An 18,456-nucleotide genomic window follows, 5' to 3' on the forward strand; every position below is an offset into this window, starting at 1 on the left:
GGGGTCAGGCCAACAGTGCTGGTGGAGAGAGAGCAGGGTGGAGCAGGCCAACATTGGCTCTGGGCCAGCTTTCCTACAGGCTTCCCCCTCCTTTGTGGATCCCAGTGGTCAATGGTCCAGCCTACCCAGTCTCAGCACTTCACTATATGCACTGAGATCTGATGGGACTGCCTTGAGCTCACCCTGGACGAGTTCAGAGGTCCACAGGGTAAAATGGAAGTTTTTACTTAGCTAATGACCTACTCCTGTTCCCTGGGGCAACAGCAGTGACCTGAGGCCTGGAGCTTAGAAAGCCAATCAGTGGTTCAGAGCACCTCACTCAGCAGTGAACTTGGCCCCCATCCCCAATGGTAGCACATCTGTGAACTGCTGAGTTTGGAGGAGGAGGCTACATTATAAACCCTTTCATACTTCCTCTCTCATAATTCAAGATACCCTGGAGGCTGAGTACACACACATCGGAAGGCCAGTGGGCAGATCTTTACAAATCTCTGAGATTCCAGTGAGTATGAACAGCACCAATCCCTCTGAAGGGAATTCCCACATCAGCAAGTCTAGCGGGCCTGTTTCCTGCCTGCTGTGTTCATGAGAGGGAATCCCAGCCCAGGATGACTGGCCAGATAGTGACTGAGATGCCCAAGGAAGCTTTGTGCAAACATTCAGAGGCATTAGAGGCAGAAGATGTCTTTCAGAGGCTGTGACTGAGATTCAGAGAGGACCATGACTCAGTAAGCTCACTCACTCATCTATGATCCCGATTCTTTGGGATCCTAACAAACTAAAACAGCTTCCTTCTCACTTTACTTGCAGTCTTTTTCTCCACTGCACCACGGAAAGTGCTGGACACTGAATGAGAGCTGTGTTTCAGTATTTCCTCCCCTTGGTAGGTCTATAAAAGCATTGTGGGTTAGAGTCAGTATTCTTTGGCCTAGTGCTTCCCAGTCTTCTATATCATAAACAATGAAATTATATTTGTAAAACTCCCTGGGTGAGATGTAGATTCACCGACAGAGGCTCAGAACTTAGACGGAAATGCCACAGAATGGGACAAGTCCAGTTCCTGTCAGTGAGGCCACATGCATACAATCCTATATAATAAAAGGCTAATATGCAAATTGTCCACTCGGTAGTTTGATCATTTGCTATGACATGTGCTGATCACAAGGGGGCATCATGGAACATGACAGGTGACCAGCGGTGGTGGAAGGGTGCTGAGGGAGTGAGGGAAGGAGGAGGTGGAGAGGCAGGGAACTTGATTAGCCCTGATTGCCAGCCAGGCCTAGGGTCCCTACCTGTGCACAAATTTTGTGCACTGGGCCTTTAGTTGAGTAATCCTATTTAATGAAGAGGGAATATGCTAATTGACTGCCCCACCCTCAAAGATGGCAGTGCCCACAGCCAATAAGGAGGGAATATGCTAATTGACTACCCTGCCCTCAAAGATGGTGGTACCCACAGCCAATAAGGAGGGAATATGCTAATTGAATGCCATGCCCTCAAAAGTGGCAGCGCCCACAGCCACAAAATGGCAGCACCCATTCCCTTCAGCCCTGCTGGGATGCCTGCCTCTGGAGTTCCCCAGTCTCCTCAGCCCCCCAGCCACCCAGGGGTGGCCCGAGGCACAGGCAAGCTTCAAATGGCAGCTGCCCAGATGCCCAGGGCTGCCCAAGGCTCAGGTAACCAGGGCTGGCCAAGGCTTGCGCTGCCAGCAATGGCAGCATCAGAGGTGTGATGGGGTGTCGCCTTCCCCTGATTGCCCGGGTCACCTGCCCCTGAGGGCTCCTGGACTGTGAGAGGGGTCAGGCCAGGCTGAGGGACCCCCTCCTCCAATGCATGAATTTTCATGCACCAGGCCTCTAGTAATAATATATGAGAGAGAGCAGTGGGATGCAATGAGAAAATCTTATTTATTTATTTATTTATTTGTTTATTTATCTATTTTTTACAACTGATGATTAAAATATCTTCAAATTAACTTATTTAAAAAGTTATTAAACTTCTATACTCCAGCCATTTTCAGCTATAACAGTAAGATTTTTGTTATGGACTGAAAAACATTGGGATAAATGCAGCAGGCTGCCCATAGCTGAATGGATTGGCTAGGGACTTGGGGCATCTCCAGGCCAAGAGGATCAAAAATCTCTGAGCCTGTAGTCAGTACTTGTCTGTTGGAGGGCTCTGCCATGGTCAAATGAGATATGGAATAAAGCAGAGTTAGAGATTTATGTAATCTAGGACCAATGTGCAGTGGCACATATGTTAATGAGCTTTACATCAAAGGGAAACATAATATGCTGCATTTCTGAACTTTTCTTGGGCAGAAGAATCCCTTTGTCCCCATGCAAGCATCTCATAAGATGAGCATTATGTAGACCCAAGTTGGGCAATACTTTGTAGTGGATTTATCTGGAGATACAAAGGTATTTCTCTGTAACTGAACTTAACCGAGAACTTTTCTTTCCATGATGGTAGGAAGAGACCCAACGCAGTGCAGTCTTTCCTGGTTTTCATAATGGTCAGTTCACAATTCATGCTTTGGCTGTCTAAGAACTGGCCCCTTCTTCCCTTCTCTCTGCAGACTCTGAAATGTGATCCCATCTTCTAAGTTTACCTATGTATTCTGTAACCTGGCATCACTCCCCTAAAACTCATTGTCCTTTCTCATCTCCATCATGACCTGCAACCTTTGTGGGGTTTGGGACAGGCCTCTACAAACTAATCCAGTCCGGGGTGTAAGGAGAGTATAGAAAATAAAAGCACTAGCCAGTTTCTGATCTTCCCAGAACAACTGGTCAAAACTGATTTTCTTCTTGGGAAACAAGACTTCACAAGGATCATGGGGAACCTAGCACCCACTTTCCAATGACAGCTCCTGCTTCTCCGTTTGTTGCCCGTTTAAAAGTCATTGAACTTATTTCTGTTTCAACCTGCATCCCTCCTCCATTAATTAAATGCTTACTGTGTGTTAGGTGTTGGATGCAAAGATGAAAAGGTAGAATTCTTGTAAAGGTATGCTTATGGTCTAGGAAAGAGTGAGACTTGCTAATGAGCACGATGCAGTAAATTTGATAGAGGAATCAGGGGTTAGTTCACATGGCCCTGCCTAGAGGAATCAGGGAACTCTTCAAAGAGGAGGTGACCTTTGAACTAAGATTTGGAGGATAAATAGAATTTCATGAGTTAGATTAAAGTGTGAGGATTGTGAATTGGTAGAGATTTTCTAAGCAGGACCTAACTACATATGCAAAGGTGTAGCCAGTTGAGAGAGTCAGGGAGTAGCAATTTGATCAGGAAAGTTCAAACTCAGAATGAATAATAATATAATAAAAGCTCCATTTATTGTTCACTCTATGCCAAGGTCAAATGCAGTACCTATGCCATCTGACTTAATCTTCAAAGCAAATGGGGCAGAGTCATTATCATCTCTATTGTGTAAATGAGGAGACTGAGCTAAGGCAGCTTCACTGACTTATGTAGGGCCTCACTGGCAGATAATGGGGGAGCCAGAAAGGGGTTACATTGCCTGATTCTGAACAGTTTTGCCCATGTTTTGACTCCAGATGCTAGATAGCCTCCTGCTTGCTGGGGCCAAGTGGTGGGAGGGGCGCTCTGGGGTCAGTGCCTGGGTGGGGGGAGAGCACTCCCACCCCAGCTCCCTCCTGACTCCCTGCTTGACCCCAGTCCCCGCTCTCCTGTTCTCACTCCCCTCACTTTCCAGCCACAGCCTGTCTGGGCACTCTCTTCCCCTTCTTCCGGGCTCCTGGCACAGGGAAACAACTCTAACCTTTGGGTGGAGTAGAGAACCAGCTACCAAGTCAAATACAGTCGCAGGTTTCTTCAGAGTCCTCAGGAGAACTGCCTTGCTGTCACTTCTGTGGTTTGGAAGCTTTTTCAGTAGCTCTGGGTGTTTGTTATCCAGCCTGGTGGGGCTGAATCCATCAGGAAACCATTCTGCACTTCGTGACCCTGCCGCCACCTTCTCACACATCTGTCTGCGGGCTGAAGACAATGGCATGGAGTACGTGGGCTGAGGTCTGGGAGCTTTCCACCAACCCTGAACATCCCAAATCTCACAGAGAATGAAGGAATGTTGGCGTCTGCTCTCGGCCCAGAAAACAGCTTAATGTAACCTTTACAGGACTGACAAAGGGCAGGTCTAGAGTCACCGATTCCCTGATCTTCACACTGAGCACTGGTATTCGTGGGTCGTGCACATTTGATGGTTCGAGAAAGCTCATCTTTCCAGTTGCTGGGGAAGCATTTTAGAAACAGTTGCTAGTCATTTTGGGAAGAGCTGTTTTGTTCATCTCTATTCGGAGGCTTGAAATTGGCAGCAGTCTGTTGAGATGGAGTCAAAAGGATCCTTGCTGACAGGGATTGTTGAGAACTTGATCTAAGACCTGGCAACCGAAAGCAGTAATCACAGATCAGAGTAGAGTGGAGTGGAGAAGGTGAGGTGGGCGCTGAAGGTCCTGGGAGCCTCTGGTGCCAGGTGTTTTCCCTGTCCCTTTACCCTCCTTCCATCCTTTGGCTCTTCCCCTCCAAATCCATCCAGTTGCTGCCTTGGCATCTCCACTTGCTTTAAGCCCCTCCCAAGGTTAGGGTTTAGGATTTTTTCCCCTCTGTAAAGTGTCAGATAGTAAACATTTTAAGCTTTTTGGACTAGATTGTTTTTCAAATACTCAACTCTGCCATGTGGCATGGAAGTAGCCATGACAGCATATAAACAAATGAATGTGGCTGTGTTCCAATCAAACTTTATTTGTAAAAGCAGGTATTGGGCTGCACTTGGCCATAGTTGACTACCCATGCTTTAGATTTTAATTCTCTCCTTTTACCTCCCTTCTCTTTTTGAATCCAGTAATGGGAACAAGTGTTTAAAAAGGCAAGCTCTTTTGCCTATGATGTTGCTTTTGGACTCTCTTCCACTTATTTTTAACATTTCAGAAAGTACACTTTGTCTTGCCTTTATAGGTGATGATTTAAGTTGAAAGCATTCGTGAAGGCAATAATCCTTTACAGCATTTAGGAGGTTTGCTGTTGTGAAATAGTAATTGTTACTATACATTCTGTTTAGCTAGGTACAGAGATTTCCAGTATATTGCAGAATAATTCAGGAAACCTTTCTGCAACACACAGTGCCAGGTAAGGAATAATAAATGCTTCTTGCTGGAATGAATAAACATATGGAAGCTGAAAATGTTAGAAATGATTTCTTTACAAATCATTAGAGACAACTGTAAATGGCCCCTTTACCTTTCATGATGTTGACTGTGCAAGTTTCCTGGGCAGACCAGAGAACACACAGGAAACTGAGGTAAAGGTTCAGGTGAGACACCTTCTATGTCCCCCCCCCCAAAAAAAAAGCCACACAAATCACTCAGCTTCACTGATGTAAAAACACCCATCTCAGCACCCTTCCCATTGGCTCGTGGCCATAAAGAGAGAGGAAGATTAACAACTGGGGTTGAGTCCTGCAGTTCATGGTGGCTGACTCAGCCTCCCCAGCTTCCCAGGCAGTGCTCATGGGAAGTGTACAAGCATAAGTCTAGCAAAAAGTCACCTGAGGTGCCAAAGGGAACATGGGAGGATGAAAATCCAATGATGGCACAATTCTAATTTTGCTTAAAATATTATCTCCACTCCTAAAAAAACAATCCAAGGAAGAATATATTAAAATGTCAACAGTACCTCTATGTAATAGAATTAGGTGATTTTAATTGTCCTTTTTTTGTTCTATAATTAGAACGATTTTTTATAATGAATGTTTTCTTTTTAAAAAATTTCTTTATTGATTACAATGTTATATATGTGTCCTTATTCCCCCATTACACCCCTTATCCCCCTCATGGCCTCACCCCCCTGTTGTCTGTGTCCATTGATTAGGCTTATATGCATGCATACAAGTCCTTTGGTAGATCTCTCCCCCTTACCCTCACCCTCCCCTATCTTCTCTCTGAGGTTTAATGGTCTGATCCATGCTTCTCTGTCTCTAGATCTATTTTTGTTCATCAGTTTATGTTGTTCATTATATTCCATAAGTGAGTGAGATCATGTGATATTTATCTTTCCCCACCTGGCTTATTTCACTTAGCCTAATGCTCTCCAGTTCCCATCCATGCTGTTGTAAATGGTAAGAACTTCCTTTTTACCACAGTGTAGTATTCTATTGTGTAGATTAGGGGTGTCGAACTCAATCAGAGAAGGGGTCAAAATCTAAAATCCAGCCTAAATCGCGGGCCGAATGGTTTACTGAACAGTCATAAACTGTCATTGTGATGGAAACGCAGCGGAGTGCAGTGATGACAGCGCGGTGCGGGCCACATTGCAAGGCCTGGCGGGACGGATTTGGCCCGCGGGCCTTGTGTTTGACACATGTGGTGTAGATGTACCACAGTTTTTTAATCCACTCATATGCTGTTGAACATTTAGGCTGTTTCCAAATCTTAGCTATTTTAAATTGTGCTGCTATGAATATAGGGGTGCATATGTTCTTTCTGATTGGTGTTTCTAGTTTCTTGGGATATATTCCTAGAAGTGGGATCACTGGGTCAAATGGGAGTTCCATTTTTAGTTTTTTGAGGATATTCCATACTGTTCTCCACAGTGGCTACACCAGTCTGCATTCTCACCAGCAGTGCACGAGGGTTTCTTTTTCTCCGCATCCTTGTCAGCACTTGTCGTTTGTTGATTTGGTGATGCTAGCCCTTCTGACAGGTGTGAGATGGTACTACATTGTGGTTTTGATTTGCATCTCTCAGCTGATTAGTGACTTTGAACATATTTTCATATGCCTCTTGGCCTTCCTTCTGTCTTCTTTGGAAAAGACTCTATATCTGTTGCCCATTTTTTGATTGGGTTGTTTTCTTCCTTTTGTTAAGTTGTATGAATTCCCTGTAAATGTTGGAGATTGAGCCCATATATGTGTTAACATTGGCAAGTATGTTCTCCCAAGCAGGATACTTTTTTGTTGTTTTGTTGATGGTTTTCTTTGATGTGCAAAAGCTTTGTATTTTGATGTAGTCCCATTTGTTTCAGGCGTCTTCAAACTATGGCCCGCGGGCCACATGTGGCCCGCAGAGGAGTCAGATCCGGCCCGCCAGGTTTTTTGGGCAGTGAGTGCAGCCGAGGTGTTACAGTAGGAATTAGTAGTTCATATAGTCCTGCCCTCCAGCTCTCTGAGGGACCGTGATCTGGCCCCCACTTTAAAAAGTTTGAGGACCCCTGGTATTTTCTCCTTAGTTTCCATTGCCCTAAAAGCTGTATCAGTGAAGAAATTGCTTCGGCATATGTCTGAGATTTTGCTGACTCTGGATTCCTCTAATATATTTATGGTTTCCCAATCTTATGTTTAAGTCCTTTAATCATTTTGAGTTTATTTTTGTGTATGGTGTAAGTTGGTGGTCTAGTTTAATTTTTTTTGCATGTATCTGTCCAATTTTCACAACATTTATTGAAGAGACTGTCTTGACTCCATTGTATGTTCATGCCTCCTTTGTCAAGTATTATTGAGCATAGTGGCCTACGTTGATTTCTGGGTTCTCTATTCTATTCCATTGATCTATTTGTCTGTTCTTGTGCCAGTACCAGGCTGTTTTGAGAACCATGGATTTCTAATACAGCTTGATATCTGGTATTGAGATCCCACCTACTTTGTACTCTGAATATGCATTGCTTATATAGTTTCAAAATATGTTATTTAAAAAAGAGAAGGAATGGGTATCCCAATCTACCTTTCTTCTTACTGAGAATAAAAGGACAGGCTCCCCTATGACAACCTTCAGTATCCAAACACTCCTGCAGCAAGCACTCTGTAAGGCACAGGCATGGAGCTTTATAGGAAAAACAGACTTGTCACAGGTGAATGCTGGGGGTGCTCAGACATCTGACAGGTGCGTGTTTCTCCTTAGCCAATCAGCACCGGTATGACTGGGGCCTGAGGAAGGTATGAACCCAGGCATACTCAATAGAAGAGAAAAACTTCCTGCACACTAGGTGGAGTTGGCCTTCAAGTGAGTGCATGCTCCATGCTGTGTGGTGCTTGATATGTGTCATATGGACATGTACAGGGGCCCTGTGGACACGGGAGCAGGAAAGGTGGTGCATTACTGGAGACCCCGTGGAAAGTGTCACGGAAGGGCCCACAGATGGCTATAGCATTGCCAGACAGAGGCGAGGGAGACAGGCATTAGGAATCTTGCTTTGGGCCCCTGATGGGATCATTTGTTTCTCTTGTGTTCCTGTCCAAAGAAAATGTGGCAGTACCTGTTTCAGCTTGGCCTGGCCTCCCCCCTCCTCTTCTCAGTATATTAAAAGGTACAACAAAGCTAAATAAGCAAATGCTGCCTTGACTATATATATGTTTTCTAAAGAGATTGATGCCATTTGAAAGTATTCCAGAGAAAGCACAGTTTCTTAAAGAAACACATCTATTTGAAAGTACAGCTCTTATGTGGAAATTCCTGCTTTCTTGATGAAAAAGAATTTTCTTTTGAGGCAATGGTCAGGATTCAGGGGGTGCTCATTGAGATACTGTTGGTAGTGGCTTCATCTTATTATGGGATTACCCTCTATTCCTAGGGCCTAGGGTTTCCCTACTTGTGACAGCCCACTTTTCTGTGGAGTTGAAGACCTTGGGCTTACTTAAGGGTCCTTGGTCACTGGACAAGTTACTAAGAGTCCTTCTGTGTCTTTCTGCTGCTATTCAAACTTTATCCCTATCAAAGAGAGACTGTGGGAATTGAGAATGACAAATTTCACTCAGATCTTTAGTTGTTAAAGCCAACTCAAGTTAATAACTACACTATCCTCCTCACTCCCCCAACCCTCATACATACACACTTCCAAGTTGACCCTTGAACAACATGGGTTTGAACTACACAGGCCCACTAATATTATATGCAGATTAAAAACCAAAAACTACCTGTACTATTTTCAACCTGTGTCTTGGAAACTGTGGATGTGAAGGGCCCACTGTGTGCATTGTTCAACACCATTTTATACAGGGGACTTGGCATCCCTGGGTTTTGGTATCTGAGAGGGGTCCTTGAACCAATCCCCCATAGACATCAACAGACAACTAAGTTTTAGGGGAATCAAAAGTTATGTTCACATTTTTAACTGCACAGGGGTCGGTACCCCTAACCCTTACATTGTTCAAGGGTGTCTCCTGTTCTCTTTCTTTCTGATGGGGCTCATTTTGGCCAGAAGAGGACTATGCTGCACTTGTGGTCTCCCCCAGAACCGTGGCAACCCCAAGAGGCCAAAGCTCCTTAGTAAATGACAGGTATTTTTGGAACATTTAACTTGATTCAGATTTTGTATTGTATCCCTAAAATGGCCAGGGAACAAGGCTACAAAGAGCAAGGTGGAGTTGGCCTTCACGTGAGTGCATGCTCCATGCTGTGTGGTGCTTGATATGTGTCATATGGACATGTACAGGGGCCCTGTGGACACGGGAGCAGGAAAGGTGGTGCACTCCTGGAGACCCCGTGGAAAGTGTCACGGAAGGGCCCACAGATGGCTATAGCATTGCCAGACAGAGGCGAGGGAGACAGGCCTCCAGGAGGAAGGATGAGTGTGGCGGGGCCCAGAGACGAAAAGAACAGGATTGCTGGGGACAACCAGGAGCCAGTTGCTTTGGGCATAAAGTGGATGAACAGAGGGATGAAAAATGAGAGTGGAGATCTAGGCCACGTCTAATCACAAAGGGTTTTAAAAGATGCCATAATAATGACTAACATTTATTATTTATACATTTAACACTTACTGTATTTTAGTCTATTTAGACATCAGCACAGGGCTGCCATAACAGAATTCCACAGTTTAGATGGCTTATAAATGGGATTTATTTTTTCATAGTGTTAGAGCCCAAGATCCAGGTGCCAAGAAAACTCTAAGAGCTTTCTTCCAGGTCTCAGACTTCTTTTTTTAAATATATTTTTACTGATTTCCGAGAGGATGGGAGAGGGAGAGAGAGAGAGAAAAACATCAAAAGGGAGAGAATTGTTGACCTGCTGCCTCCTGCATGCCCCCTACTGGGGATTGAGCCTGAAACTTGGGCATGTGCCCTGACCAGAAATCCAACTGTGACCTCCTACTTCAACCACTGAGTCACACTGGCTGAGTAGGTATCAGACTTATTTTCTTTATGTGGCAGAAGGGATGAGGGAACTCTGTGGGGTCTTTTATTTTTATTTTTATAAGGACATTAATCTCACTCATGAGGGTTGTGCCCCGAAGACCTAATCACATCTCAAAGGCCCTACCTCCAAATACCATCACATCAGACATTAGGATTTCAACATATGAATTTTGGTGAGAGAGATTCAGATAGCAGCATAGGGTATGGTTCTCAGCACAAGGTATGGTACTGAGTACTTTACAAGCAAAGCACATTAAATCTTTGAAACACTCCGTAAGATAGGATCAGGATTCTTCCATTGCACACATGAGGGCAGTGAGTGCTACAGGCTGGGTCCTCAGGGAAGCAGACTGAGCTGAGTAGTGTGAAGGAAGTTTTTCTCTTCTATTGAGTATGCCTGGGTTCAACACCTGAGTGGGGGAAGGGAAGGAGAGAGAAGAGCAGGACTGAGCAGCGGGAGAAGCTAGACTGAGATGCAGTTTCACCAAAGGCCATGGCCTACCTCACGTGTGCTCAAGGCTGGGAGGGCCCTTCAGAAATGATCCGGGCTGGGAAGAGGGCCCTGGCTTTCATATCCCTGGTTAAGCAGTCATTGATGTGGGCACCCTGGGAAGGGGGAATGAATATGGGAATGAGGCAGCTCTCCTAAGTTAGGGCAGTTTCTGGAGAGAGACTCAGCTGAGGGCTGTCAGCATGCCAGGAAGCTGGGGAAACACCTTTCCTCCCTCAGGGGGTCTGGCAGGTGCAGCAGAGATCTCATTCTCATGAGCTTGAGAAGCTAGCCAAGGTGACACTGCTCCTCAGTGGAAGAAGCAGGACTCAAACCAAGGCAGGTGACACTTCTCCATTTTACTGTATTGCTAGGTATATGTTGGGGATCGATGGATATTTCTAAGCAGAGGTAACTTGCAGCTCAAGCCTTACTTTAAAAACCTTATTCTTTTTTTTTATGGGAAAAGTTATAAAATTTTATTAAGGAATACAAGAGATTTTCCTAAACTATACAAATTCAATGAAATACCAAAAATCCTAAAATTATTAAGAAAAAATACAGAGATGCAAAAGAGTATAACAAAAAGAGAGGCCTAACCCATCAAGTATTTCAAATTCAAACTCATAGTTTTTTTTTAAAGAGTGGTTTTAGGATAATGGCAAACAAATGGGTCAGAATATAGCCCAGGAACAGATTCATTTCTACATGGGAATTTGCCATTCAATAGCAGCTGTGTCAGAAATCTCGTGTGGAAAGATAATTGACGGCATACACAGTAGTGTTTGGGAAATTGGCTAAAATGTTTGGAAAAATTAAGATACAACTAGATTCCGACCTAGGATATAAACACAGAAACTGTCAAGTTTAAAGAGAGAGATAGTAGCCATGCAGCTGGTAAAGCCAGGATCAGTCCCTGAGTTTTATGTGAATATCTGTGTCCCAGATTCTCTTTTAATCAAGAGAAACTTTCATCCCTTTGGAGAAAGGCTCTAACATCTCTTTTACCCTGAGCTCACTTAATCATTTCACCTATGTCCCAGACCTAGGAATAATTAAAAAACCACTCTAGGCGACTAGCATGGATGCCTTAACATCTACATATCAGTTTCTATGTTTTACATGTTGGTGAGATCTCAGATGATTACAGTCCTAATAACCGTGGTATTCCGGTTTTCTGTACACAAAGGACTGGAAGCAGCAAATTAAAATTACAGCATAGCTAATGAAGTGAAGTGCAGGCTGAGTGAGGTTTACAATGAGAATTGATGGTAGTTAGAATAGCTGTAACACTTTTACAGTTATTTAGTTGTATAAATTTTGTTTCCAGCAAAAACAGTGATTAAAATCTTAGAGAAATGGTCCTCAAGCCTAGCTGCTTATTAAATTACTGAGAAGCCCCTTAAAAAAAGTGAGGCCCAAGCCTCCATCTCAGATATTCCTGTTTCACTGGTCTGGGGTGGGGTGCAGGCACAAGTATTTCATATACATTTCCTAGGTGATTCTAATGAGCAGCCTGGGGTAGGGAGTGGGGATCCACTAGCATAGTCGTAGGCAAACTCATTAGTCAACAGAGCCAATATCAACAGTACAATGATTGAAATTTCTTTTGAAGCCAATTTTTAAAACTTAAACTTCTAGCTCCACTTATTCAAAATAGACTCACCCAAGCCATGGTATTTTGTGGAAGAGCCACACTCAAGGGGCCAAAGAGCTGCATGCAGCTCATGAGCCGCAATTTGCCGACCATGGCACTAGCTTAATGGTTTGGGGCCAGTGGTGAGCCCAGACCTATAGGTGCTTTTGCAGGCTCTTATAGTTCACCATGATAAGGAATGATGGCACTTTCATATAGAAACAGCCACTTGATTTATCATCAGGTAGCCAGCAGACTAATAAACAAAGCACTGGAAGGCAGATACAACTCCAAAGTGAGGCTGAGTGTCTATAGGGCCCTATAAATGGGTGGATGCTCTGGCTAAGACCTTCCCCACAGAGCATATTACCAACTGATCTTGCTCCCAGTGGCTATCTGGATCTTTGTTGTCCAGAGATAAGCTATTAGGCTAATTTGGCTAATTTTCACTTTCACAACATTTCAAAAGACCACAAATTATTTTCTGGATGCCTTCTGAGGGTGACTTTCTTCCCCTCCTGGTACTCCTATTATGTGACTATTGTTACATTTCACAGTATCCCACTGTTCTATTTTTTAATTTTTTTTTGTTTTTGTTTTGTTCTCTGAGTAATTTTTTTCCTAGCCTGTCTTCTAATTCACTGATCCAACCATTGGCTTCCCCTAATCTGCTGTGTATTCCTTCCAATGTGTTCTTAAAATTTTTTTTTTTTTAATTGATTTCAGAGTGGAAGGGAAAGGGAGAGATAGAAACATCAATGATGAAAGAGAATCATTGATTGGCTTCCTTCTGCACACCCCACACTGGGGATCAAGCCTGAAACTTGGGCATGTGCTCTGACTAGGAATTGAACCATGTTCATAGGTCAACCTTAGTTCATAGGTCAATGCCGGCTGGGCCCAATATGTTCTTTTTTAGTGCTGTTAATTTCTGACTTGTCTTTTTTTATAGTTAATATACCTTTCCTCATGCTGTTGAGCATTTTTTCCAAAATTATTCTGAACTCTATATCTGATAAATTTTATATTTTCATTTCATTTAGTTCATCTTCTGAAGAATTCTCTTGTTCTTTCATTTCAGGCTTTTTTGTTTCTTTCCCCATTTTGCTGCCTATTTGGGTTTATGTCTGTGTATTAGATAGATCTGCTATCACTCCCAATGTCTAATGCTGGACAATGCCAGATGATGTTTCTGACTGGTCCTGAGTACCCTGTTTGGAGCTGTCAGCAATCCATAGCTTGTGGCTCCCCCTGCTGGGATAGATATCTTTAGAAAGGACCAGGGTCTACTTTTCCTAGCCTGGCCCTGAATTAGACCAGGCAAAGACTCAAAGCCTCCAAAGATCTGCTTCTGCCTGCAGTCTGATTGTTATTCAGTCTTGATTAGCCTCAGGATATCAACCACCTGGTCAGGTGAGAGTTTTTCCAACAGGGTAGGCAAATGCTTCTGCCTACAGGCCGACTATTATTCTCAGTCACTTAATGGGCCTTAGAAACTTCATAGGGTGGGGCAAGGGGTTTTCAATAGGGTAGTTCAATCCCTCCCCCCACAGCAAAAACTACCGGGATGGTAGAGGTCTACTGGAGAAAGATGTCCTTTGCAGCAGTGTTTGCCAAACATTCGGACTTCACGGACCACCACTGCTCTGCAGTAAGAGAGAATGGCTCAGCACTGGAAATGTGGTGTCTGCCTTCTGAGATCTAACCCTAGAGCCCCCAACCCTCACAAAGCTCCAGTCCATTCTGCTCTCCCTCTGACAGAGCCCAAGGAGAATGGCTGCACATGACATTTTGTGTGTTGCCCTTAAGAGTGTGCCTGCATTTCCAGTCATGTTTCCCTGGCATACAGCACCCCTGCTGCTTTTCTGGACTGGGGAGCCCAGCTTGGTATTTAAGCCCCAGAGTTTTCAGTAGAACCCAACCTCCCCACTTCCACAACACACATAGCTGAGATATCTCTCTAAAACTTCAGCTGCTGTCCATGGGAGCTCAGCCAGCCCTTTTGTGCCTCTCCACTTTCTACTAGTCTCTATGCAGTCTCCACTTTCCATCCTTGCTCCATCTAGTTTTCAGTTGAGTATTCAGGATGGTCTTTCTGTATTTTAGTCATAGATGATGCAACATGAACATTCCTCTTTATCAATGAAAACCTTTTTGTGTTGGGGGTCCATGTTTTCAAATTTTTTAAGGAGCTTCCTGAGGACTGCAAAAGCTTCTGCTAAGCCCTCCTCTGTGAGTTCTCTTGAGGGTTCTTTCTTTCCTTTTCTTGCAGTTTCCTTTTCTCATGCCTCGTCTTCAGCAAAGCTTTCCTGTTCCCCATGGGTCAGTTCCTCAGGAACCAGCTCTAGGAGCTCCTCAATGTCATCCTCACCCACAGCTTTGATTTTTGCAGGCACCTCATCCTTGGAAAATCCTTTGAAGTCCTGGATGAACCCCTTGAGTATCTTCCCAATGCCATTCATACATTCTTTGGTCACATCATTCCAAGCCCAAGCAAGGGTGCTGATTCAGTCATCAATATTATAATCCTTCCAGAATTGCATCAGTGTCTTCCTCAGTTGCAGCAATGGCCTTGGTAAAGGTTTTCCTCAGGTGTTGTAGGCTTTGAAAGCTGATCCATTGTTTGATCAAAGAGGTGCTGTGTTTGAAGGTAGAAACACCAGTTTGATGTTGGGATGAAGATCAGTAAAAGGTGGGTGTCTGGGGGCAGTATCCACAATAAACAAAACGTTGAAAGGTATGTTATTCCCCTCATAATACTTTTCCATTTTGCTGGCATAACAACTCAGGAAGGCATCTTGGAAGAGAAGCTGGGCCATCCAAGACTTCTTAGTGTGCGTGTTTATTGATATGTTCGAAGGCCCTGGGGTTCTCACTATGCCAGATCACAGAGAGTTTTAATCTACAACATCGCCCCATGGTGCTGAGTGGGGTAACCGGTTAAAAACTGTGTTTCTACTTTCTATAGTCCTATGGGATCTGCAAGCATGAGCCCCACTAGCTACCAGAACCAAGTGATCAAGGAGTGTTCCCTGGGTACAGCCACAACCACTGGGGCATCAAATGTGTGCCCAGGCTCCTCTCTGGGTGGTACCAGTCACCTGGAGCAAGGCAGAGTCCTGAGCCCACAGTGTTTGGAGGAGTTTGCAGTAGGCCTCTACATGTGAACTTAAAGTTGCAGCCCAAGAGGCTTCTAATTAAGATAAGCAAATAGGCCTTTCACAGGAAGGCTAGGTGCTTTTCAGTCTGCTGCCTCTGTGCTGGGTCTGGGGTGGGCGGTCCATGTGGGAGCCCTGTAAGAACTGTTTCTCAGCTCACTGTAGCCTGGTGGACACAAGCCCCACTAGCTTTCTTTGGGGAGTCATGAGGGGTGTCCGTGTGCTGGAGTCAGTGCTATGGGTGATGTTAGGTCTGGGTGGCTGGGCACTGGGGCTGACCTGGGCCGGTTTCCTGGAGCTCACCTGTCTCTCCCTCTGTGGTGTCTATCTCCCCAGCTCATGTGCTCCTCGGTGCAGAAGGCCCTGTTTGAGGAGGAGGACCATGTCAAGAAACTGCAGCAGAAGGTGGCCACACTGGAGAAGCGGAACAGGCAGCTCCGGGACCGGGTGAAGAAGGTCAAGCGGTCTCTGAGGCAGGCGCGGAAGAACGGCCGCCACCTGGAACTGGTGAACCAGAAGCTCAATGAGAAGCTGGCGGCCACAGCGGGAGCCCTCCCGCACATCAATGCCTTCAGGCAGGAGCCTGCAGGCAGCACCTACCTGCGGGGATAGCGGGGACCCCACCGGACCTCAGCCACACTGCTGGGTGCATTGCCTCTCTCCAGGGAATGGAGGGTGGTGCTCGTGTTGGACATACACACATTTCAGATCCTGTAGAAGACATTTTTACTAGGCATTTGGTAGTGTCTAGCTGGTTTAAAGGGAAGTCTTGTTGCCCCTACCTGGCCTGGTCCCAGACACAGTGCTTCGAAGTCCATAGGTGGCAGCATCCTTGAGTGCTTGCCTAAGGCCTGTCCTCAGCTTCTGGGAGAACATTTTATTGTAAATTCTCTAAATGTATGAGACATCAGCGAACTTGGGCTTATTTCCAAAGAGAAGGTAGTATGGTTGTAGCTCTGAGCTACAGAACAACTACTAGTTCTGAGGAGTGATCTGAATCACATCATGGAACCATCTGGTGTCTCATTTTTTGATCTTTGGAAGAGGATGCTGGCCTTGCTAAGCACTCAAGGATGCCTGCATGTAACATGTGCAGGGTGTCCCTCCTCCGGCCAGCATCTTCTCACAGCTGAGGCACATTAGACTTAACGAGCTCAGCACAGGTAGGGGAACTGAGTTGGGCAGTAAGTCATTAAAAAGAGAAATTATATCCAATTTCCAATACCAGCTCTAATCAAGAGAGACATGGCCTTTAGGGGCCTGTCAGGTTTCATCACACTGCATTCTGAAGTTGGAAAACCCAAAATTATATTTTTGCCTCTTCTAAATTTTAACTTCTGTTGGCTCTGTAATTTCTTTCAGCTTTTCCAAATTCAAGGTGAGCTGTTTTCTATAAAGACACTTCCTTACATATTGGGGTCAGATGACCTTACCTTATTCCCATCCAGGTTCCCAAAGGGCTTGTTCCAGGTGCTCCAATCTCTTGCTTCTTTATGCAAACACTCCCCACCACCAGGACTGACCTTGCCCTAGAGCAGGGGTCCTCAAACTTTTTAAAGTGGGGGCCAGATCACGGTCCCTCAGAGAGCTGGAGGGCCGGACTATATGAACTACTAATTCCTACTGTAACACCTTGGCTGCGCTCACTGCCCAAAAAACCTGGCGGGCTGGATCAGACTCCTCTGCGGGCCGCATGTGGCCCGCGGGCCGCAGTTTGAAGACGCCTGCCCTAGAGTAATGTTTGTACATTTGTGCACCTATAGTAACTGCACCTATATACAATCAAAACACTCATCCTCTTGGGATAGAAAGCTTTAAAGACAGTCCTACAAGTAAAAAGTAGAAGGTTCACTATACCTGCCATTTGAGTTCTTGATTTAGGCACATTCAGTCAAGTCCCCGTTGTGTTAGTGAGAGGTCAGTTGAGGGTCCTCTCCTGATTATCCTCTATTGCTGGACCTCCAAGCCACGTTTCCCTCCCTCGGTTTTCCAGAGAGAAGCTTCTGGCCTTTCACTAGGGGGGGGGGGGGGTGTCAGCTGCCCATAAGCCACCCTGATTACTGCCTTTGACATTGGCAATGGCAGTTCCTGTAAGATTTCAGTCCTACTGGCAACCAGTCTCAGGGGTGGACTTTGTGCCACTGGGGTCTTGGTGCCAGGCTCCTGCCTCAGACACATATGCCCTGGACTGAATCGCATTGGAATTTTTTGCTCAAAAGTATTTTATTTCAAAGCTTCTGCCAGCACTTTATTAGCTGTATATTTCCTAGTGGGGTATGAGAGAAGATGCATCTTCTAGGTTAGTCTTTCTGGGGACATTTCCTTAGGGCAGTTTTGCTTTCACAGAAGGGAATGACAAGCCGAAAGGTGATTTACAGTCATTGTTTGCAGAACTGTGGAAGCTGGGTCTCTACAGCTGCAGTATGTTCTTTTTCAATAAATATGAGCAATATTTCAGTCATAAAAGTAAAGCAAGTGTTCCTTTTGGGTCAGGGAAATATCAAGATTTGCCCTGGAAAGGCAATTTAGATCTTCGTGGGGGTGGGGATGGGTGAGTGGGGGAGGAGGAGTGGAAGGGAGGGCATGTGTGAATAACACCTGGGGCATTTAGGACACCGAGCTCAAGCCTACTTTGCTTTCACTGTTGAGATGTGGCCTAACCCTGCCTCTCCTGGGGTTTCCATCTCTCAGTACACCTGCAGAAAAACAGCTTTGCTAGCCTGCTCCTCAGAAGGGATGGCAGCTTCATTAATCAAAGTCATCAAAAGCATACCCAGATCAGTTACCACAGGGGACTCCCAGGATCCCTGTTATCTGCTGTGTTATCTTAACCATAGTCCTTGCCAGCTGTTCATTGTATTAGTAGGATTTTTAAAAAATAGAGAAAAGAATCCAAGAAAATCATCAAATCAAAAAAGAAGAGAGCAAATAACTTCTTCCATTTGGTTTGTTGTCTTTTTGTTGACAGTTTCTTTTGCTGTGTAGAAGCTTTTTAGTTTGATGTAATCCCATTCATTTATTTTTGCTT

General features: G+C 44.9%; 1 protein-coding gene across 1 annotated transcript in view; it reads left to right on the forward strand.

The window, feature by feature from the left end:
* CCDC3 (coiled-coil domain containing 3) overlaps positions 1-17,894 on the forward strand; it is a 97,916-nt gene extending 80,022 nt beyond the window's left edge. The window contains exons 3-4 of the mRNA XM_036432414.2: positions 15,765-16,968; positions 17,162-17,894. Of these exons, the coding sequence (XP_036288307.2) occupies positions 15,765-16,040 (276 nt within the window). The 3' untranslated portion in view covers positions 16,041-16,968; positions 17,162-17,894. The remainder of the gene's footprint in view (positions 1-15,764; positions 16,969-17,161) is intronic.
* The last annotated feature ends 562 nt before the right edge of the window (positions 17,895-18,456 follow it).

This window comes from Pipistrellus kuhlii, unplaced genomic scaffold (genome assembly GCF_014108245.1).
Source record: "Pipistrellus kuhlii isolate mPipKuh1 unplaced genomic scaffold, mPipKuh1.p scaffold_m20_p_1, whole genome shotgun sequence".
NCBI classification, from domain to species: Eukaryota; Metazoa; Chordata; class Mammalia; order Chiroptera; family Vespertilionidae; genus Pipistrellus; species Pipistrellus kuhlii.